Source organism: Pituophis catenifer, unplaced genomic scaffold (genome assembly GCF_029215685.1).
Source record: "Pituophis catenifer annectens isolate HBS135680 unplaced genomic scaffold, rPitCat1.0.hap2 SCAF_1, whole genome shotgun sequence".
Lineage (NCBI taxonomy): Eukaryota > Metazoa > Chordata > Lepidosauria > Squamata > Colubridae > Pituophis > Pituophis catenifer.
This window is the reverse complement of record NW_027256881.1, coordinates 222,537,424-222,561,331: the sequence shown is the minus strand read 5'-3', so window position 1 is coordinate 222,561,331 and position 23,908 is coordinate 222,537,424. Positions and strand designations below refer to the sequence as shown.

The window sequence follows — 23,908 nt, the reverse complement described above, 5'->3', positions numbered from 1 at the left end:
GGAATGTGTAATTGCATTTAAATGTTGGTTATTTTCTCTCTTTTGTCTCTTTCTTTGTACAACACAGGCTCCCAGGTCTGGCAGCAGTCTGTTGCCTCAACTTTGGACACCTACCTCGTTATTGAAGACCTCATGCCTGGCTGTCAGTACCAGTTCCGGGTCAGCGCCAGCAATCCCTGGGGAATTAGCTTACCCAGCGAGGCCTCTGAATTTGTGAAACTCCCAGAATACGGTGAGCCTGTATTCGCAAAGGTAGAGCTGACTTTCAGAATGGAAAACTTCACCAACGTAATATTTCAGAGTTCTAGGCTTTGTTGAGAATCAAAATTTCCTGGGACTTCAAGATTCACGTGGTTCATATTTTGTTGCCCGCTATGAAAAATTGGAGAGAGATGTATGCTAACATGTCTTCCTACGTTCAGATCATTTTACGTTGATGCAGCTGGTCTTTTGAAAGGAGTGCAGCACAGGGTTTATAATACTTACTTTGCTTGCAGCCATCCTGTGAATAATTGAAGAATTTCAAAAGGATGCTTTGATTTGGTAAAACTTTGATTGACGGCTCCGTCCAAAGAGAAGCAACATCCCTGGTCAAATTGGCCCTTGCCCATTCATGTGCTGACTTTTCTCCAGACTAAAGCAATGGGTTGTCTTGAATCAGAAACAACCCCCCCCAATGGATTGAAATGTCACACTGGAGCAATTTGCTTTTTTCCGAATGGAGGCATTGCTTTGAATCAGATTGTTTCAATGACCCAACCCGAAGCGATACTTCAGTTAGATCACAGCCAATCTGCACTCTTTTAGATCTGAAACCCAGGATTTTCATTTGGAAAGATCTCAGGAGGGCTGGTTTCACCATTAAGCAGAGTGAACCAACTACCTTAGGCAATGGATATTTTGCAGAGCGAAGAAATGTTCCTTGTTTTACATGCAGGTATTTTTGGAGAGGATTTAAAAAAAAAAAATCAAAATAACTTGACTTTGGTAGATGATGGCACCACTGATAGGGAGCCAAGTATTTTGGGCCACTGCTGGCTCAATCAAAAACTGTTGCCAGTCAAAACAAGATCTACAGTTTGAATCGGCACAATAGTATAACATGGTAACTGTAATCAATTTTATTTAATGCAGTAAAGCAGTGATTTACTGATCTCATAGAAAGACAGTCATTGTCTCGGTCCATACTAATGTTAATTTTAATCACTATAAAGCATTCCATCCCATCTAGCTGGTTCAGGAGAACCGATTGTTAAATTGCTGGCTGGCCCCTCTCCTTCCCACCCCTTCCAGGAGTTCCCCCGTGCCGAGTTTTGGCTCCCAGGTAAGTGCAGGGAGGTCTACTAGACCCAAAACGGGGCACGGGGTCTGAAGTACGTCCCCTCACAGGCTGCCTGTCACACCCCCTGGTCACACCCACCATGGCCACGCCCACCCAGCTGGTCATTAGGGCAGAGAACCGGTTGTTAAATTATTTGAATCCCACCACTGATCTCATTTTAGGCATGTAGTTCTTAATGCAGCAATTTGCAGTTATGGAAAGGAAACTTTCTAACAATTCTAAAGTTGAGACAAGGTCTTCACTGAACTTTGCTTTATTTGTTTATGAATATACCATCTCAATCCAAACTTATTTTAGGTGGTTTACAACTCATATATTAATTACAGTAATAATATTAATATAGTAATAACAAACAGCATGTAATTATAATTAAAACTAAACTAGCCCTTCTCACCCCTAGAGAAAGGTAACCACCTTTCCTTTGGCCTCCCTTGCAGTGCACCTCCAGAACTCTGAGAAGGTATTCTCTGACTGTCTAGGTTAGAGGGACAGATTTGATCATAGAAAGGTGGTCTCCTAGAGAGTACACATGAAATTTTAGAAGCCTGCTCTGGGACTCTTGTGATCTTCCTGAGTCTTGCTAAGACACAAGAGCAACAAGCAAACACTGGATTCACTCTTTAATATATTTGCATGATGAAATCAACACTCACTGCCATCATTATGAGCTGTGGTGGTGCAGTGGTTAGAGTGCAGTACCGCAGGCTACTTCTGCTGCCTGCCGGCTGCCTGCAATTTGGCAATTCAAATCTCACCAGGCTCAAGGTTGACTCAGCCTTCCATCCTTCCAAGGTGGGTAAAATGAGGACCCAGATTGTTGGGGGCAATATGCTGATTCTGTGAACCGCTTGGAGAGGGCTGTAAAGTATTGTAAAGTAGTATATAAGTCTAAGTTCTATTGCTATTGTAGTTTGTTGTAGTTGTTGCTGCTGCTAAAATAATTACCTAACATTGACTGTATATGTTTTGCAATTCTGTTTCCCAACCCATCTGGTTCCACAAAGACTCTGCAGCGGATGGTGCTACCATTACTTGGAAAGAGAATTTTGATTTTGCCTATACAGAGCTGAATGAAATTGGACGGTAAGGAAGTAATTTCCCAAAAGCCAAACATCAGAAGATGTAGAGAAAGTATAATTGCACATTTTTAATCATGTTATCATTGCAATGGGAGTCTCTCCATAGCAACTAAGCAATCTTTGAAAAAGTCACGGCTGCTTTAATCAATCACAGAGAGGCACCGCATTCACACTTTCATGTGTTGCAAAAACATCTCTTTCCAGCTAAGTCTGAAGCACTGCACTAGACAACATTGTGCACACAAACACACACACATAATATCTTCTATGTATCTCAACTCATTTATTAAACTGGTTAAATCTATGTGGGATCTAGTTCCCAATATGATGAGCTCCATTCACCAGAATTCACTTTTCTTTTCTTCCTTCTCTTACTAAGCCCCATCACTACTGTACATGCTATTATTTACAACAGAAACCAGTCTTTTTTTAACCATGACTAACTCACAAGTGCATAGTTTAGTACATTGCTCTAAGCTATTAATCAAATGTTTACAAACCACAGTGGTAGTTTTAGAGAAGGAAAACGTGATGATTTAGCATGATATATAAATGCAGGCTCTGTGTTACTGCTTTTTCTAAATTCACCTTAGATGTGCCCTCTTAGAAACCTTTTCATGCTAAAACCAAATGAAGAAATAATCACCTGGAGATATAAAAACACTAGAAAGTTACAAAAGGCAACTGGACCTTTTTGGATTTTTCTTTGAAAATATTTTCCTCCTCATCCAAGAAGCTTCTGAGCCCTGAGTGGTTCAGTGGTTAGAATGCAGTATTGTGGGCAAACTCTGCCCACAACCTGGAGTTTGATCCTGACAGGCTCAAGGTGGACTCAGCCTTTCATCCTTCCAAATTCGCTAAAATGAGGACCCAGACTGTTGGGGGCAATATGATGACATTTGTAAACTGCCCAAAGAGTGCTGTAAAGCACTATGGAGTCATATATAAGTCTAAATGCTATTGCTATTCTTCAGTTCTAAATAAGAATTGAAGAAGCTTCTTGAATGAGAAGCAACATGTTCTTAAAGAGAAAAAAAAACCAAAAAAGTCTTCTTGCCTTTTAGAAAAGAGACTTTGGGATATTCATGACTTGGATGATTAAGAATCTCTATGGACAACCACTAGGAAGAAAACAGTGCTGACTAAATCTGGGCACAGGGTTTATCTATGTATAAATATAGAGAGAATGATTTGCCCTTTCTGATCAGCAAATTGTGTTCATAATAATAGAATAGAATAGAATAGAATAGAATAGAATAGAATAGAATAGAATTGAATAGAATAGAATAGAATAGAATAGAATAGAATAGAATAGAATAGAATAGAATAGAATAATAGAATTTTTTATTGGCCAAGTGTGATTGGACACACAAGGAATTTGTCTTGGTGCATATGCTCCATAAAAGAAAAGATACATTCATCAAGAATCATAAGATACAACACTTAGTGAGAGCATTTCACTGAGGCAACCTTTGGCGGCGCCATCTTGGATTATTCATGATTTGGGACTGGCATACAGTTCAGTAGAAATGATGTATTTACACCTGTCTCCTGGCTATGGAGGATATAAAGTTCTCTTGGGGTTTATGATAGGGGCTTGAGTATTCTTATAGTACCTTATCCAGGGTATACATCTGTGAGGATATGTCTACGGAGATGGCCAAGAGTGTTAACTTTAAATTTTTATAATTTAATTTTGGGAAGAGAGAGTTCTCCGACACAAAGCTACTCAGAATTCAGCTTCTAATTCAGTTAGAATCTCTTATAATAGATTCATTGAAAAAAAATGAATATACTTTTATTAGTTTGCTTTTCCCGAAAGAATATATTGCCAGGGCAAAAGACAATAAATTACTCGTAAAATTAATAACTCAATGAGTTTAGAAAGCTCTTAAAATTTATTGATATTGAACCAAAATGGATTCATCCTTTATTCACAAGGTATCTTAATGGTCTTAATTTTCCAGGGGCCGATTTGCTGTCGTAAAGAAATGTATTCACAAAGCCACAAGGAAGGATGTTGCAGTGAAGTTCGTCAATAAAAAAATGAAAAAGAAAGAGCAGGCAGCGCATGAAGCAGCCATGTTGCAGCACCTACAACATCCTCAGTATATCACCATTCATGACACTTATGAGTCACCATCTTCCTACATCTTAGTTTTAGAACTGTAAGTCCTACACGGAAGCTAAGCTTCTTATTTCTTGAAGCAAGTCACTTATTAATCTATTCTGTCATATTGTACATTTTCACGAAAGCCATTTCATTTCCCTACAGGAAGAAAATGACCACGAGAGAACATTTTGTATATGTCTGGTTCCAAAGATGCATTTTTAAAGTTTCTATGAAATGGCATGGTCTAAATGTAGAGTTCCTTATATTAAATTGGATTTATGAAAATGTAGTATCACAAGTCTTTACAGTAGTAAATTTTTAATAATTGTCAGCCTTTTTTCTTTTTAAAAATACCACTCTATTTAGAGATACATCCCAGTATTTATGATTGATTGATTGATTTCCCACCTTTATTATTCTTATAAAGTGGCGAACATACTTAATATTCCTTCCTCTTCCTATTTTTCCATAACAATAACCCTGTGAGGTGAGTTGGGCTGAAAGAGAATGACTGGCCCAAATTTACCCAGCTGTCTTTCATGCCTAAAATGGGACTGGAATTCACAGTTCTCCTTAGATTTCATGAGACTTAATTTTCATAATGGAACATTTTGGGATTTTAGGATGGACGATGGCCGTCTCTTGGATTATCTTATGAATCATGATGAACTGATGGAGGAAAAAATAGCTTTTTATATAAGAGATACGATGGAAGCGTTACAATATCTTCACAATTGTCGAGTTGCTCATCTGGATATAAAGGTAAGAAAGACAAAAGAAGAAAATATTAACTTGTGTCTCTACAGTCTTAAGTACCCTTTTCTGTTTGTTCATCTTCACAGCAAACCCAACTACCGGTATGCAAGGTTACTTCACAACTTTAACTATTTGAAATTAAGTTAGTGTCCACATACATTTGAGCCATTCTGCAGGATATATTTAACTGAAAGCTTTGTACATGAAAATACTCACCTTCTCACAACCTGTTAAGTATTTCCCATCTGCCAGTCCCAAATTATCTTTCTATATTATGTTTACTTTAAATAAATCTATTCTAATAAGGACAAGTGTTTAACTGTCTCAGCACCCATCACATTCATCTCAGTTTATAACCATTTAAACATATTAAAATTTTATATTCTGTTGGTGCCTTGTGATTTTTAATTGCCTGTGACAATTGGGTTGACAATATGGTCTGATAAATCATGTTTCAGTAATGTGAGGATTCATGCTAGATGCCCTCATTACAGATGCCCCTGTAATGGGCCACAAACCTACCAGACAATACTTCTGTGGATTTCCTTCCTATATAAAATATATTTGTTTGAGAAGTAACCCCTAATATAGGCGTGTTTCTCTTAGTATATTGGCTGTACCAGTATTGACTGAAACCTGTTTTTATTGCAACAGAAATGTACAATACACCTTTTAAAATGTATGTGATTTAATTTTCAATTTCCACAGCCAGAAAATTTGCTGATTGATTTACGGATCCCAGTGCCACGTGTTAAGTTAATTGACCTTGAAGATGCTGTTCAAATCACAGGCCATTACCATGTCCATCATCTGCTTGGAAACCCTGAATTTGCTGCTCCAGAAGTTCTCCAAGGGGCTCCAGTGTCCCTGGGCACAGATATCTGGAGTCTGGGAGTGCTCACCTACGTCATGTTGAGCGGTGTTTCTCCCTTTCTGGATGAAAGCAGAGAGGAGACATGCATCAATGTGTGCCGAGTAGATTTCAGCTTTCCCAACGAGTACTTTTGCGATGTAAGCCATGCTGCCAAAGATTTCATCAACGTAATCCTTCAGGAAGACTTCAGAAGGAGACCTACTGCTGCCACTTGCTTGCAGCACCCGTGGCTGCAGTTTCATAATGGCAGCTATTCCAAAATACCTCTGGATACCTCACGCCTGGCTACTTTCATCGAACGCCGCAAACACCAGTTCGATGTGCGCCCCGTTCCCAACGTTAAGAGTTTCATTATGAGCAGAATGAACCCAGGAACGTAACGCAATACAACTGTTGCAATGATAACGGAGCACTACAGCGGGTGAAAATGGAGAAAGCAGATTCTTTGCAACTCTTCCTCTCTGTACAGAGTATTACATTTGATGTGATTGTTGAGGAAAGTGTGTACCGTTTCAGCAGTTACATTATCTAAGTAGTTAGAATTAGATGCTTTCTCAGATTGCCTCAGCTGCAACGTCTTGGGAGGGGAGGGTGTTGTAACTACATGGTGGTCATGTTCAATAAGATGGCATTAGTCAAGAATGGGAACCAAAACACAGTTATCTTATTTCTGAAAGTTTTGAAGATCTTCAACCATCTGAAAGATCTAGACAGCTTTGCTAATTATATGAATAGTTGAATGGTGTATCTGAAATTCATTCAAAAATTGGGGGGGGGACTAGGTGACTATTTACAGTCAACATTTCTTAAACTGGACTGGATAAATATTGGATTCTGTGAAAATTGCTATCCTCGTGTTAATTAAGGATCAGAGCTTTCCTGTAAGGCAGATTTCATTAATCTTGAACTAGAATTAAGCTTGTGGTAAGTGTGCTAAACTTGAGATTCACAGTAACAATGAAGTGATAAGATACGTGGCATTGATCAAGATATCAATATCAATAAGTCCTCTTGGGATGCCACACATTTTTTTATTCAAGATTAACGTACTATAAAGTAGCAGTGTGCTACTGATAAGATGGTAAAGTAATTGAGACATCAAAAACATTTAGATGAAGCACAAAAAGGTGATTTTTTTAAATTAAAGTTTTATAGCTCTTGTACAGAAAACTTTTGTTGAGAAAAAGCTATCTTAAAATAAGTGCTGTATCTGTAAACTAGATGTCAAAGACTTTTTCTATTTGAAGAATGTTTGTTGAATCCTCATATTCTCTGTAACCTGAAAAGGATCTTATTTCCTTTTCCCTTATAAAAGTTGCCCCGTTGTGAATTCAAGCCAAAGTTGGCCAAAGTGTGGTAAACATAGTAGGTCCATCTTTATGCTTATGGCTCTGAAATTGGTCTTAGTACATAAGGCTAATGGTTTACTATGACCGTATGCATTTACCTTCTTAGCTCCATTTCTCAAATGGTATGGTGTTTTTTTTTTGTTTAATCCCAAAGCATAGCGTGAAGCAACTCAACGATAACATTAAAAGTCATTGCAATATTACATTCTGATTAGCCAAGGACCCAACAATGTAACAGTCCTTTCACAACCATTTCAAAGTGTTTTTGAAATAATAGTTCCAAGCTGAAGTGTTCTTTCATTATCTTTGTAAAACCATTCCAGCCCTGAACACCCCGAGAGTATTTTAATACAGCTAATGAATTATTCATGGCCTTGCTGTATCGACATTCTTTAGAAGTCAAATCAGTCAAAACATCCATCTGTTTTTTTTTCCCCCTCCTTTTCCCACTTCCCCAACAATTAATGTCCTGCATGCCTTAGGCTGATTTATTTAGTGATTATCAGCAGATATGATGGTTGCTACTTCTTAACATGCAGAGATAATGGGCTCCTGTTGTTGGATCACAAAGTGCCAATGATTTGAGGGTGTCCTTTCACTACTTGTGATATACAAAGCTCCTGATAACAATACTTGCAAGGCCACATGTATTGTTTGGCTAAAAGATCAAATAAATCTCATCATTCTGGGAAAAGCAAGGAATAATTTACGCTTTCATCCCTTGGCAGGACAATACAGATAACTGGGTTTCCAAATGAATGCATAACCCCCGTGACAAGCTGACATTTGGTAACTTTGTTTGTATTCTATCAGTGGTGCCAACAAGGGTTTTCCTCTCAGAGCCCACAAGACAGAGTACCCTTGTACAATTGAAAGTTTGGGGGAGAAAAAAGAACTGGCAACAGTTCTTGCAATTTTATAATGAACACTGTGACAAGAATTGTAGAAGACAAACTCAATTCCTAAAGAAAACACAGGGCAAAGATCATACAGAGTAAGATTTCTGTTCTGCAATGAGCATTGCTACTTTTCTCCTTGTTCTGTTCCAGGACTGATTAAGCATCAATATTTTTTTCTGGCTTAAAAGGATTGGGCCTGGGGTCAAGAATACCAAAACAGGAAGAACTCCAAATCTTTAGCGTGTTAGATTTCATGGGTTGGATTATTATTATTTTTTAATCTACCAGCAGGATTATTACTGAGCAAAGTTCGGTCTCAAAGGTTTCTGCCATAGAAAGGTGTGACTCTTGCTGATTCCACACTCTATCTAGGGCAAAGCTCCTAGTTGTTTCTTTAATACTAGTGGTGATGTTTTTTTCCAGGGGTTTCCTCCATCTTGTGAAATAGGATTTTTTTTCAGGGGAGATATAGAACTGCTTAAATTGGGAGGAAACGGGACAGTATTTTCTCCCCTACTCTTCTGAGGGAAACTCTTTAGTGGTTCAAAGTCTCCTGTTTACTGAAGGGATTTATAAATTCCAACAACGACCCTATCATCTATTTCAGACATAAGAATCTCAGTCTATTAACTTTTTGGACCAAGATCCTTGTCTGATCCTGTTTTATCGATTTTATTTTGTAAGGAGCCTACTTCATTTTTTTAATGGAAAAAATATGCCTTAAGAACCAAGAAAACATTTGCCAAATGAAGAAAGAGAAATAACAAGGATTAAACCCGCATGCGCACAGGCCATCTTGTCTGAACTGGCACAATATTGGAGCTATTATTATAGCCTCTGTCCCAAAGACATTTGCAGTTTTTCTTGGAGATTCCCTCTCTTGCATCTTGTTTTACTTGGTGCACGCTCTTTACAATTAACAGGAATTATGGTTTTGTAAGACTTATGTCGTGCTTAATAATAATTCTAAATCAAATTTAACAGGGCTATTTCCCTAATATTTCCCCTTTTTTCTATCAAACTTCTCCAAACAAGTGCTGTAAATGTTTTTTACCCCCTTGCCTCACTAGATAAGTAATCATCAATAGAGGAAAGCAGAACAAACAGTACAGAAAATGAATTGATCTTAGGATTTGGGGCTATTAAGTATATATGGAGTGCCTTTGCTAGAAAAAAAGGCAAAGTCCTTTTCCTTTAAATACATGATGTTCATTTTTTTCATAATCCATTTTTCCCTCCCAGACCCTTGCTTTACTTAATATCAAAGCAACCATCATATGTTGCAATGCAATGTCATAATATGGAATGTAGGATAAGATCAATTCCTTGCTGCCTTTAGCAACTCTTTCTAAAAGGCACTGACAATCATCTAAAGGTGTGGCATGTGGGCTCAGGTAAAAACAAAAGCCAAGATTCAACCAAAGTTGGATCCTAAAATCACACCTATTCCTTTTCTTAAAATCTATGCTGCACTGCTACATATATACTCATTTACTAATGAGTAAATCTAGCTGAAAACAATGCCACATATTTCCAAGTAAATGTGGCACATTATGGGCAATTTTTGCTAGACATGGAACAATTTAACAAAAGCATCGCCATTTTATTTATGGATGTAATTTGTTTAAATGTCCTTTCTTCAAGCTGTGGTAGCCATTAGCTTCACAATTGCCAACCTGGGTATCCAGTTCTGCTACTCTACATATATATTGATCAAATCAGTGGTGGGTTGCTCCAGATTGGGCAAACCCGTAGCGGGAGGCTCCGCCCACCCACCCGGATGTCTCTATGCATGAGCAGAAGCATGAGTGTGCGCATGAGTATGCACGCCCCCGCAAGCAAACCGGTAGCGACTGAAATTGAAACCCACTATTGGATCAGATGTTTACAAATGCTCCCGATTTGAGTCTCTAAAGTGTGATCCTTAAAAAAAAAAAGTACAACTTTTATACAGAGTAGTTTGCTATGAATTTTTGCTGAAATCTCCACTGCAGGCAAACATTGGGATAAACCCTGGTGATATTGTGACTGGTGCTCCATAGAATAAGCATAAATTGTGACACAAATCTGACAGTGTTTCTTCAGTTATTAAAGCAACTGTGACTTCAAAGGGCTCTGTAATGTGGATGTAAAACCTATTTAGTCCAAATACCTCCTCCTTTTTTTTTTTTTTTTTTTTTGCATCAAGAGCAAGCAGATGCTACACAAATAAAAGAGGCCGGGATGTTTTTTTTTTTAAGCCCATCTGTCAAAATATGAAAATCTTGTTTTGTGAGACAATGTTAGCAAAGTAGTTTGAGACTGGCTGCAAACAGATGTATTATTCTGGCCCTTATTCAGTGTCTTGGGTCTGCCTGACACAGCTGCATGTTCTTTCTTAAAGAACCACTGATTGCATGTGGTCAAGTGTGGCTAGCAATGATTTGGGTCCTTTAGCATGTAGCTCAGAACGGCTGTACACCATTGGAATCTCAAAATATTCTGAAAGTGCCATTTCCATGGATCTTCTTTTCTTTCCTATTCATTTCGAGCATCTATGATTCATCAGATGATGGTGCTTTCTTAGCAAAATAAAATCAGACCCACCCCTTTCTTCCTAAATATACGTTCTTAAAATCATTATATTAATGATTGTCAACATAATGTCAGGATTATTTGGCTTATTAATACTTTCAAAATAGGAAAACTCTTGTTCTATTTAAGCCATATTTTACATTCTATTTTTATGTGCTAGTGTTTTAATCAGGTCTTTGTATTTTGCTAGCAAATTATTCTGATTTTTGTCCATGCGACTCCACAATAGACATATATTCTGTCATGTGAAGAACATTATAGGATATACCTCTTTCCATATTTACTTAGGAGTAAGCCCCAATAAATTCCAAGATGAAGAGTTTGAGTACAGTCCTACGAACATTCTGGTGTATGAGTCATTCAACTCAGTGGGTCTTGTTCATAAAGAGAGATACATTGGATTACACTATTACTACAATGGACTTGCAGCTGTTGTGTAAGGTCCCACCAATAGTGAGAACTGTAGGAAAGGTAGTATAGTAATACATGGTTGTATTTTTGATGGAGATAACTATATATCTGAGATGCTGTCGGGATTTCCATAAAGGAAATAATCAGACTAAATAATCCCTATTCCCATCCTTTCAAAGGTCAAGATGCGAACTTATTTCACAGCCTTAAACAAATTTCAGTCTTTTGCTGGTCTGCCTTAAGTGGTATTATTTTATTGTTAATTTCATTTTGTATGCATATGTGTTTTGTAAAGAAGCATTTTGTAAATATTTTATTTATACCTCTTCATATGTAATGTTGTAATGTTCCTATTCTTTGGCAACGTATGTTCTCTATGGATAAAAAAAATATTACATTTTAGGCTACTACCTTCCTTATAAATGCAATATATAAAAGAGTTAGCACTGGATTGTTTTAGAATATATAATTAATTGTTCCGATAAAATCGACTAAGCCATATATAATGCATTCGGTGAGTAGAAGTTTTTATTTTAGCCTATATCGATGATCCTCAACTTGTGATCTAGGATACATTAGGGGGTCTGCGAGAATATAGCAAGTGTCCATGACAGGAAAAAAAATAAAAATGCCCCAAAAATAAAAATGCCCAAATATGATCATCCAATATTGCACTATTTTGTATTCTCAAGATCTGAAGGCTTTGGCCCTTTTTTAATTAAAAAAAGTTTATTTAATGTAGGAATCCTATAGATCCCAGCAGAGTACGTTATATGAGTCTAAGGCACAGGTGTCAAACTCATGGTGTCACATTGCCATCACGTGACGTTTCACAACGTTTTCCCATTCGCGGAGCTAGGTTGGGCATGAGCTGCGTGTGATGCATCCGGCCCACGGGCTGCCAGTTTGACACCCCTGGTTTAAGATATAATTAAGTGCTGTGGTATTTATCCATCATGTAGTGGCCATTAAAAGTTTTAAATGATGGAGTGGTCTACATAAAGCAACATATTTGGAATCATTAGCACATCGCAACACAGGTTGCTCTCTTGCCTACACTTCCTTAGAAGTAAAGTCTATTCAGTATAACAGAAATTATTTCCAAGTAAACATGTATAAGATTAGACTAGTAACATACTGACGGCATAGGTATTTCAATAGTATTGTTTTAAATTCCAGCATTGTTAAATTTAATATTCCATGATTTATTCTTTGCTGCCCAAAGAGGACAGCTGCATTTTTGTCTAAGAATTATTTACCTAGTGCAAAAAAACACAAAATTGTTTACAACAAAGCAGTTCTTTCAAAAGGGTATGTTTCAAATTTTAAGACATGCAAACTGCCACATTTAAATTATAAAGGTCTGACATTACCAACCCCACTCTAGGAACAAAAGAATAATCTACACTGAGTGTAGATTAACGAGGAAAAAAAAAGAATTTCAATAACTGTAGAATCAGGCTGCAGCATAACAAAATTGACAAAAGTGAAGGGGGTACTTTCTGAATGCACTGGGTTTATATATATAATTTATATATGTATATATGTGTGTGTGTGTGTTTATATATATAATTGATGTAGGCCTTGATATAGGCATTATCTGCATCAGCCATCTTACTGATGTAACTCTGGATGCTGTAAGTTTCATCTAGGACAGAGGCAGCAGATATGGAAGATCAAGCAGAGGAAGCACCATAGCAAGACAATGCCCTGCATTGGAGTTACCACTGACAGAAAGCTGAGATAGCAGATATCGGGAAATCTTAGCAACAGCTGGATGAAAAGGCGGCACTGGTCATAGCGTAAGAACAGGCACTAAGCACCAGAGCCTTAGAAGCAGAGATCTACTATTCTAGGCAGGACCCCTATATCAGTGGTGGGTTGCCCCCGGTTCGGACCAGTTCTATAGAACCGGTAGTAAAACCGGTGGGAGGCTCTGCCCACCAACCCCGACGTCATCAGGAAGCTTTTGCGCATGTGTGAAGCGGTAGTAAAGGTAGGTAGAACCCAGCCCTGCCCTATATAGGTCTGAATTGAATATGGAGCAAAGACTCATTGTCAACTCTCTTCTACATCAGATGTACTCAGCTATACATTGCATTAACTGGCAAGAGCATGACCTTGACTTCACAAACACTAGGTAATGAGGGATTAGATAAAAAAAGGCCTGAGCTCACAGATTTTTTCCCATTTATTTGGACTTTGTACCAGATTCCTGTTTCTTTAGTACATTAATCTACTCAACTGTATATTGAAACTTTAGACTTAAGACTTATGTACATGTTTTATCAATTATAACTAAACATGGTGGTGAGGAGTTAGTATTTTAAGGCGCAGCTATCTTAAGTGGAAATATGTTAAGACTATGTCACAGCTCATTTTCACCAAAAAGATATGCTCAAAATATCTTGTACAAATAAATCAGATTTGCAATACAATCTCAACATTCACTCAGAGGGAACGTTGCACCGACAGCAATGTTTTTGAAGCATAGATCTTCACGGGTCTAGAGCAGTGTTTCTGAATCTTGGCATTTTTAAAATGCATTGACTTCACTCCCCAGAATTCCCCCAACAGTGTTGGCTGGGGAATTCTGGGGGTTGAAGTCCACACATCTTAAAAAATGCCAAGTTTCAGAAACACTGGCTTAGCACTAACTTTCCTTGAACTAAATCATGTGCATTTTTCATTCACGAGTGCACTTACAATATAAACCAACTTTTCCAAATTTGGTTTCCTCCTATTTTGCTGTTTATCAATACCAGTTGGGAATTATAAGAGCTTCAAGTCTCAATTGGCTGTGGCTGCCCATGTGGCCCTGTTATTTTCAATGTAATGACAATTATTTCTGCTTCAGATGAACGCAGTCTCTACATTTAACTGTAAATAAATGGACATTTGGAGGTCATCATGTTAGGACAGTTTGGACTCTAGAGAACACCAAAGCTGATGCACAAAAGGCAACATACACAAGTCATGTCTGATTTTCATCTTCTCAAAGAGTTTGAGATAAATATTATCCAGAACTGACAGCACAGTCAAAAAGAAGGAATTTGAACTAAGATCTCTCCATGATGCCCATTTTCCAAATGCCACCAATTTCTATCTGGGCGTGTTCGGGGTAAAACTATGATTTGTGAACTGAAACCTGTAGCAACACTTTCAGATTCTCCTTGTTTTATTAAACCCTATTAAGCAATGCGAAACTCTCCAGCCACGCCCATCATCGGCTCCTCCACGCCGGCAGAGGGCGCAAACGTAATTTTCCTGACCTGGTGCGACGTCACTTGCCGCTTCCGGGTTTCAACTCGACTGCTTTGATAGCGTCATTGGTTCGGCGACAAGGTCCGCGACGCACGCAACGCCTTCTCAGTCTCGCGCGAGGTACGGAGAAAAGCGAAAAGCGCCATGGAGTCGTTGGCGTCTGAGCTGTACGGAGTTCAGGCTGTGCGCTTCGGGGAGTTCGTCCTGAAGAGCGGCCTGGTCTCCCCGGTCTATATCGACCTCCGCGTCCTCGTGTCGCATCCGGCGCTGCTAAATAAGGTATCCGTCCAGCCCGCGAAGCTCGACCGGCGTGAGCGGTAAAGCGGTTATTGCGAGGGGGCGGGGCTAAGATAGATGAAAGGGGGGAAAGAAGGCGGGGCCTGTGGAATCCAGCCAGCCAATAGCGGCCGCGGGAATTCCTGGGCTGTTGCCGAAGCTGCACTCTGGAGTCGGCAAAAGGCGCGTTTTTTGCTGCCTTGATTCCTTTGCTAGTCAGAAGAGCAGTTCACGTGTATACCCGAGAGGTCAGGAGGTTGTGTGATCCCGGCTTTCTAACAGCAACTGGTGCTTCAGAGGGACTGACCAAAAAGCCTTGAAAAAAATCCCATTGGACAAATAATACTATATTAGCTTACCAGCACAGGGTTGCAAAATTCTGGCTGATCATTGGATGAGCAAAACCAGTGGAAATCTTTAGCTCTTTGCTGTTAGAGTGTGAACCCACTTAATTGATTGCTAGAAGTCAAAATGCTTACTTTTTCTTGACTGATAGGTTTGGTTTATTCTTGAAAGTCTGTAGAAAATGCTTCGAAGTTTAAGCATCAATACTATTATGAAGTTGGCTCTTTTGGAGATGATTGTCAAAGGTCAGGAAGCTTTATTTCAGAAATTAAAATCTGAAGAGTAAGTGGGAACACAAATTAAGGATTGGGGAAAAGGGAGTTTATATAAGTGAGGTGAATAATTTTTGCCCATATAAATCAAAGACATATTTCAGATTATTATTTATTGAATATTTGATAAAGGAGCAATTGCTTCTTTGGTCTCCATTGTGTTTTAAATGATGCTAAAGAAACAACTAATGTAATGCGGTCTTAATTATCCAGTTGTTTAAGCTGTTGAATAAGTGATCATTTTTTCAATTGGAAGCAGAGACCAAATTTTTATGTTGCCCCAGGAGGATTTGGAAAACTCATTTTAAACTTTCACTTGCTGGTAGATATATTGTGTGCTAATAAAAATACATTTTTTAAAAATTTCTCAGGTAGCAGATCTCCTTTTCTGTTCAGCGAAGGATGCTGCACTCAAGTATGATTCCGTCTGTGGAGTTCCGTACACAGCTTTGCCCTTGGCGACTATAATCTGCTCAACCAACAAGATTCCAATGCTTATACGGAGAAAAGAAGCCAAAGATCATGGTAAAAAGAATAACATTTAATTTAAATTTTACATATTGATGATAAAAGTCAGTGGTTCTCAACCTTTTCTTCACTAAGAACTCCATTTAAATACCTTTTGTGGTCACGGACCATGACCATGAACCCCCAAAACTTAAGATTTAAATCATAACATTTCTTCAAGCCTTCATAGACCCCCCTGTGATGACATCGTGCCCCCCAAGGGGTCCACAGACCACAGGTGGGGAACCCGGAGTATCAATAGTCAATAAGAAAGATATAACTGACAGTGAATTGCTATCAGCTTATTCTCTTTTGGTAGAAAAGAGTTTTGAGGTAAATTTTGTGTGCACAATTAATAAATATGTGTGCAAAAGTGTTACACTGAAATGATTTTTTGAATGATTGATGTGTTGCACATATATATATTTATTAATAGCAATAATATTTTAGGGTTTTATAGTAATGTTCGATCCTTTCTATTCCTCTTAAAGGAACCAAACGCCTTGTGGAGGGCACAATTAATTCAGGAGAGACTTGTCTGATCATTGAGGACGTAGTAACCAGCGGTTCAAGTGTCTTGGAAACGGCAGAGGTCCTTTGGAAAGAGGGACTTAAGGTTACCGATGCCATTGTGCTGTTGGACAGAGAACAAGGAGGGAAAGCCATGTTGGAAAAACATGGAATTAGGCTGCACTCCGTGTGCAGCTTGTCTCAAATTCTCAAAATCCTTGAACAGCAGGAAAAAATTACTTCTGAAACGGTAGTAAGAGTGCAAAAATTCATTCAAGATAACACTTTTAAACCATCTGAGCAAAATGGTACCGCTCCTGTGAAAAGGGTATGCAAAGAAATAAGTTACGCTTCTCGGGCTGAGCTACCAGGCATCCATCCTCTGGCTGCTCGACTTCTCAGGCTCATGGAGAAAAAACAGTCTAACTTGTGCCTTTCTGCTGATGTGAACAGTTCCAAAGAATTGCTCCAGCTGGCTGACACTCTGGGACCATCCATCTGCGTTTTGAAAACTCACATTGATATTCTGGATGATTTTACTCAGGAAGTAGTGAAAGAGCTGAGTGTACTTGCTGCTCGGCACGAATTCTTGATTTTTGAAGACCGAAAATTTGCAGACATTGGAAATACAGTGAAGCATCAGTACAAAGGTAAATTTGACTTTCCCGACTACACTGTAACCTCTCCAGGGCTTTTCCACATGTTGGGATATTTTGAATGTCAAACAATTGCTATGTATTTGATTGAGCACTAATTTGCTTTTTATTTTCAAACCTCCTGAACTTCTCTTAAAATAAATTTTATTCCAAGCATTATCAAAACTCAGTGCTTAGCATGCATGTTATTTTTTATTTCTTTATTTTTACTATTCCACGCCCATCTCGTGGAAAGTGATTTTGTGACAAATGAGTGTTTGGACATTGAAATATATTTATCCAAATGAGCCTTTCCTCACTGGTGCTAACTCTAGCATAAACACATCTCAGTAATCTTTTTTTTTTCTGCAGATCTTCATAGCATTGAATTCTGTTCTACAGCCATAATAGACTTCAGTGGTTTAGCTGCTTTATTTTTAAATCATGTTTCCCCTCTTTATCACATATGGTCAGGTTTCTGCCATTCTTGGCTGACCATTCTGCTCTTGATACAGTTAGTTGACACCTAGGTGCTGGGATCTATTGGCTTTAGGATGAAGAAGGATCTTTTTCTCTCCAGCCCATGGGATTGTCTTCCAGGGCTATTTTGATTCAGGTAGCCAGACAGACAGGTTCTTTTAAACTAGGTTCTATCTAAGTCCCTGAGACCATCCTCAACTTGAACACAGCCGCCGTTCACTTACGGCAGAGGGCAGAATAGTACGATGAAGCAGAAGAGAGCCACTCCCTCTCTGTAGCTGTCTATTGTAATTTGTTTGGATTGTTTTGGAACATGGATTCGTGTTCTCAATCCTTGGCAACATTTCCATAAAAATAAAAAAGGTGAAAGAGGAGTTATGGTCAGTTACGCAGCTTTTTCAGCCACACCTATTCTTGTAGTTGTTAACTTGCCTATTCTTTCTTTCAGGCGGTGTTTTCAAAATAGCATCATGGTCAGATATGGTTAATGCCCATGCAGTTCCTGGCCCAGGCGTTCTTAAAGGGCTGAAAGAAGTAGGGCATCCTTTACAACGCGGGTGTCTCTTGATTGGTGAGATGAGCTCCAGTGAGTCCCTGGCCACTGGAGACTATACGAAAGCCGTCGTAAGTTGGAACTTTCATCTGAATAGCGTTGAAAGACAAAGGCATCTCAAGTACCTAAAAGCATCCATCATTTCCACCGTTCTCCGGCAGTGTGAAAAAGCTGCTTAGAATGGAAGTGCAGTTTCCATTAGTACATTAGAGAAATCCTTGCCAGAGAAGGACAGTGAAAACTAGAATAATTCTAGGAAGCTTGGGAGTTTGTAGGCAAGAATGGAAGGGGATTGTGAAAAGATTCTGACACAAAGAAAGGATGATTATATAAGAGCTAGTGCAGTTTTGTGATTGAGATATTCTTTCTTTTATGAGATAAATACAGGTAGTCTTCAACTTACAACTTACTGTTTAGTGACCATTCAAAATTACTGTGGCATTGAAAAAAGTGACCTGTGACCATTTTTCACACGACTGTTGCAGCATCCCGATCAAAATTCGATTGCTTGGCAACTGCTTCATATTTATGATGGTCACAATGAACATCTATTCATTTAGTCACCATTCGAAGTTACAAAGACACTGAAAATGACTTATGACCATTTTCACACTTACGACCATTGCGGCATCCCCATGGTCATGTGATTAAAATTCAGACCTTTGGCGCCTGGCTCATATTTATGACAATTACAGTGTCCCGGGCTCATGTGATCACATTTTGTGACCTTCTGACAAACAAAGTCAGTGGGGAAGCCAGATTCACTTCACAACAGTGTTACTAACTTAACAACTGCAGTGATTCACTTAACCACTGTGGCAAGAAAGATCGTAAAATGGGGCAAAACTCATTTAAGAACTACTTGTCAAGTCAAGGACTACCTGTAATATTTTTTTGCAAATAGGGAGATGTGCATCTGTGACTCACGTCAGTATGGTCAATAACAACATTGCTGTGATTTTTTAATATTGTGTGTTTTGGCTTTTATAATAGCACCACTGTTTAGGGTTTTTTTTCCCCCTTCCATTTTAAAGTGTGTCTAAAGCAAATTTACCTGGTTGTGTGACAGGTCTTATGTGTGCATGTTCTCTAGGTCAAAATGGCTGAAGATCACTCCGATTTTGTTCTGGGATTTATTTCTGGGTCCAGAATTACTGAAAAACCTGAATTTCTTCACTTAACACCAGGTGTCCAGATGCAAGCTGGAGGTGAGTATTGTAATTAGAGTGGCTTATTTAGAATAAATATGGCATTTTTAACAGGACAAGGTATTTTAGAATGTGTAACCTTGACTAGAGTAAGAATTGGCTTGGTTATAAACAGCATCTACAATAGAACTTAATTGAGGAACCAACCAACGGCTTTCATAAGAGACACACATCTCTGATATAAATGTTACTTTTTTGATTAAAAGAAAATATTAAAAGCTTTTTTGCTATGGATATTTCTACTTTTGCTGGAGTAATTTTTTTTCTTTAAAGTTGGTGGTAAGTACAGTCTGATAATGAACCCCATTACAACGGAAGGTAATAAACAGCCCCTTACCAGATCTATTCATGCAGAATTTGGATACCCATCTATTGACTATGCCTTTTTAAGAATTAAGTGGCATGAACTGGGGCAGCAAGAAGATTTTTAGATGGTTATGCTCTGTTGCCACTCTTCTGCTTTGAAGGTGTATTTAAGTAGTATTTTATTTTGCCTGTTAATTTCAAAAACATGGTCATTTAAAAAAATACAATAGGAAGATATGCACGAGAGAACGCTGTGAAACTCTTCCTTTTGTCAACTTGAAAAGTAAAATTTTCAAATGGTTTATTGGAGAGGAAGGAGCATTAGGTATAGTCACTGTCTTGAGTCCTTTATAAAAATAATGGCTGGATTTAAAAAAAATCTTTTTTTTTTGTAACTTCAGAATATTTGTGATATTCTCTGCTTTTTTCAGCATAAACCAGAACTGATTTTGTTATAAATGTGGATACATAAAGAGTTGTATAAGGATGTTTGATATTTGCAACTATTTTTTCATTCATTTTCTAATTGTTGGCTTGAAATTTACTTTTTCCCCTGCTGATGGACTTCGACTGAGCCTCCGCTGAACCATTTCCACAGCTTGTAAAAAACTAATTTTTATTAGCACCACTGTAAGAAATAGAAGTTATTATTTTTTGCCACCTCTTGCATTACTTTATACTTATAATAAACCTATTTTGGCATTTTATTTACCTTATGCAATAAGAAGAGAAGAGATTCTTTGGAAGAATTTTTCCCCTTTCTGTATGGTTTTCCATTGTACTTGGATCTATTCTATAAGGAATTATTTTTTTCTGGCATTTTCTGTAATTTTTTAAAATTTTACTAAAATGAAAATAGCTGAAAACGGTAAAAATATATGTTGTTTTTTGCAGGTGATAGCCTTGGGCAGAAGTACCTAAGTCCACAAGAGGTAATTAGAAAACGAAATTCAGATATCATCATTGTAGGACGGGGCATCTTGTCTGCCTCAGACCGCCGGGCTGAAGCAGAGGCATATAGGAAACTAGCCTGGGAAAGTTACTTGCAGAGGATTGGTGTTTGTACCCAAAATTAACCAAGTTGTTTTCCACTAAACAAGCCATTCCAAGAAGCTAGCACAACTAAGATGAATGTGTTTTGTCCACCAAATGTTTTTGTGCGTTAAAATAAATTTGCCACTGAGGGATTTGGAAGCTATCACACAAATAACAGCTATGGCACTTCTTGACACCAAAATCAAGCAATCGGTTTTTATATTGAGATGATTTTGGACTTGTGTCCTTGTGTTTAGAGTAAAATAGAAAACCGTTCATAGGTCTTTGAAAACATCAGTAATATAAAAATGGAGAGAAGTCAGAAAACAAGATACATCTTTATATAGCTTATGCACTTCTGGTTATCAGTTCTTAATTGTTTTCTGTATTAAAATAGGAGGAGTCTTCCTAGAGGGTGGGCATTTCAGTCACATCCGGAATATGTTTGAAAGTCTTGTGCTGACGAAAGAGCTGCCTGTTTAGTATAATTAAGACACTTCTTAATGTTTTAGCAAATGCTTTGCTAATGTAGAGATGAATATTAGGGGTCTTATGAAAGATTTGCAGCATAAATGAGATATTAGTACAGATGTAATATTTCTTGTTCTAAAATGGTCCAGAATTTTCAAGAACTTGTCTTAACCAGCCACAGGGTTTTTTTTTTTCCTTATTCAGTTGAGTCATCAAATTCTATAAAAGTCCTTACATATTTCAAATAAGAAAGTTTATTCTGATGTATAAAAGGCCGCATATAATGTTATGATTCAGATTTAACCATATTTTAAACTCACATAATTTACAAAGTATGTGAATAAAATAGTATTTCTTTCATAAATGTGTGTCATTTTCTGTTTGGAAGTTTCTACCACCTTAGACTTCTAATTTAAACCTTACTGAGATTCTACATTATTATAAATTTATTTATTTATATGTGTTCAAAGAGCAGGCAATTATTCAAAATAACAGCAGAAAAACAAGATGGATGTGTCACAATGGCACATCCACAATGGTATTATGTGACACATAATACCAGTGCCTGGTAGTAACGAATAAAATAAAAGTAAAATAAAAAGTAGTAACGAATAAAATAAAAGTAGAACTTTATTGACTTTAGTTCAATAAAGTCAACTGTTGCTGTGTTTTTATTGCAACCAGCAAATAATTGCCTTTCCTTCTTGTATCTTCATATCTTAAGTTTAGTGTGCATGTTTTCTCCCCAAGAATTTCTGGAAGATAGGTGTAAAAATTTATGAGACTCTTTAAAAATTGTGATATGCTAGATATCAAAAATACCAAGATTCCTGGATGCTGGAGAATTATGTCTCCAGAATCACACAGGCCTATATGCTCAGGTACAGGGATTTTATTATATCTTACTTAAAAGGATTGAGAGTTAAGACATGCCAGTTTTGAAAAAACATTTCCCCAAACTGAGAAATTAATTTATTTTTGGTCTTTTAATGATCCTGTAATCCCTTGCATTGGGGTGGAGTTGGGGCAACTGAATGTAGCTGAGTGTTTACTGGCCAGATGCCAATGCGGAGTACACAGCAGATATATTCTCATTGTGCCCAGAGAGAGAAATATCTGCAGCTACCTAGGATCAAACTCGCATCCTCCTGATTTTGAGACAAGAGCTCCACCTCTAGGCCACCACACCACTAAACTCATAAATTAATGTGTTCAGGTAATTCGCAGGTTTCCACAAATTCTTACTAATGAGCACTGCAGGGCTCCATATTAAGCCAATTTTAGTTCAAAGTTCTGTCATCTCCAGCCTTTGATAAATAATCCTTTTGCCCTGATCATAGCCAACCAAAAGAAGGCAATTTTGAGGTAATCTAGTAAAAAAAAATTAAGTTTTAGCCAGTATAACATTAACTTTCAAACTCAATATTCAATCCTAGGCCTCTTTCTCTCAAGACCAACAGCTGTATTGATGTTTTTAGAAAGTGAGAGTGTAGCCTGAGAGAATTAGTTGATGTGATCTCTAAGGGATTTTTTTTGACCTGTGCTACATATCAAATCAGAGTCAGGATTTTGGCCTCAAAACATTTAAAAGCTGCAGATACAAACTCCCTCCACTGGTTCAAACGAATCTCAAGGATTTAGGCACTTTCCTTGAGGTATTCACAGTGAGCTTTCCAGGATGACAGCATAAAATGGTATTTTCCCAGAAGCCAAAACAGCCCAATATTGTGGATAGAAATAGCATACAAGTCTCTTACTTTAAATACAGATAGTCCTCGGTTTACAACTATTCATTTAGTGACCATTTGAAATTACGGCACTGAAAAGAGACTCCTGACCGGTGGTTTTCAAACAACAGTTGCAACATCCCCTTGGTCATGTGATCAAAATTCAGACGCTTGGTAACTGACTCATATTTATGATGGTAGCCGTGTCCTCGGGTCACAGGATCCTCCTTTTGTGACCTTCTGACAAGCAAAGTCAAGCAAAATTCACGTAACCAAGATATTAACAACAACTATAGTGGTTCATTTATCAGTTGTGGCAAGGTTCTAAAATGGGGCGAAAGTCAACAACTGTTTTGCTCAGGCATGGAAATTTTGGGCTCCATTTTGGTCAAGTTGAGGATCACCTATACTCCGGAATGACATTCTCTTTGCATTTCAAAATAGTCAATGTATATTGCTCACAGAAGTGCATGATAGCTATTACTTCATCTTAAAACAGTTCCAATGGGACATGATTTATTGAGATTTTTGGATAAAAGATAGGGACATATCACAATTTTTGGATAACACTGCTTGCTTACCTCCCACCAAATTCTGCTTCAGACTTTGTAAAAAAATACATGCTGCTGTGGTCATCTTAATGGAGGACCTGTACTGGATAGAAATGTGAATGTTCTCCCAGCAGAATGTTCCTCTGTACCTCTCAGCAACTTCCAGAACCGTCACAGTGGTAGCCTTTGAAACGCCTTCCTTACATTTGGACTCAGAGTAACAGTAATGGGTAGCTTCTTTTTTAGAATACAGGATAACAAAGTTGGAAGGGATCTTGGAGGTCTTCTAGTCCACCCCCCATCCCATCCCCACTCAAGCAGTGGACCCAATTTTTTTTTCCTAGTAGGAATTAATTCAAAAGCTTGTAGGA

The 23,908-nt window shown here is 38.0% G+C and overlaps 2 protein-coding genes across 2 annotated transcripts in view; both read left to right on the top strand.

Moving 5' to 3' along the window:
- Positions 1-6,544, top strand: part of KALRN (kalirin RhoGEF kinase) — a 537,699-nt gene extending 531,155 nt beyond the window's left edge. The window contains exons 56-60 of the mRNA XM_070949954.1: positions 68-232; positions 2,347-2,425; positions 4,389-4,589; positions 5,158-5,296; positions 5,999-6,544. Coding sequence (XP_070806055.1) covers positions 68-232; positions 2,347-2,425; positions 4,389-4,589; positions 5,158-5,296; positions 5,999-6,544 — 1,130 coding nt within the window. The remainder of the gene's footprint in view (positions 1-67; positions 233-2,346; positions 2,426-4,388; positions 4,590-5,157; positions 5,297-5,998) is intronic.
- Positions 6,545-14,772: 8,228 nt separating this feature from the next.
- Positions 14,773-21,623, top strand: UMPS (uridine monophosphate synthetase). Its single transcript, XM_070950061.1, has 6 exons — positions 14,773-14,940; positions 15,926-16,079; positions 16,553-17,221; positions 18,135-18,310; positions 19,333-19,447; positions 20,648-21,623. The coding sequence occupies exons 1-6, from the start codon at positions 14,806-14,808 to the stop codon at positions 20,827-20,829; spliced, it is 1,431 nt and encodes a 476-aa protein (XP_070806162.1). The 5' UTR covers positions 14,773-14,805; the 3' UTR covers positions 20,830-21,623.
- Positions 21,624-23,908: the final 2,285 nt, after the last annotated feature.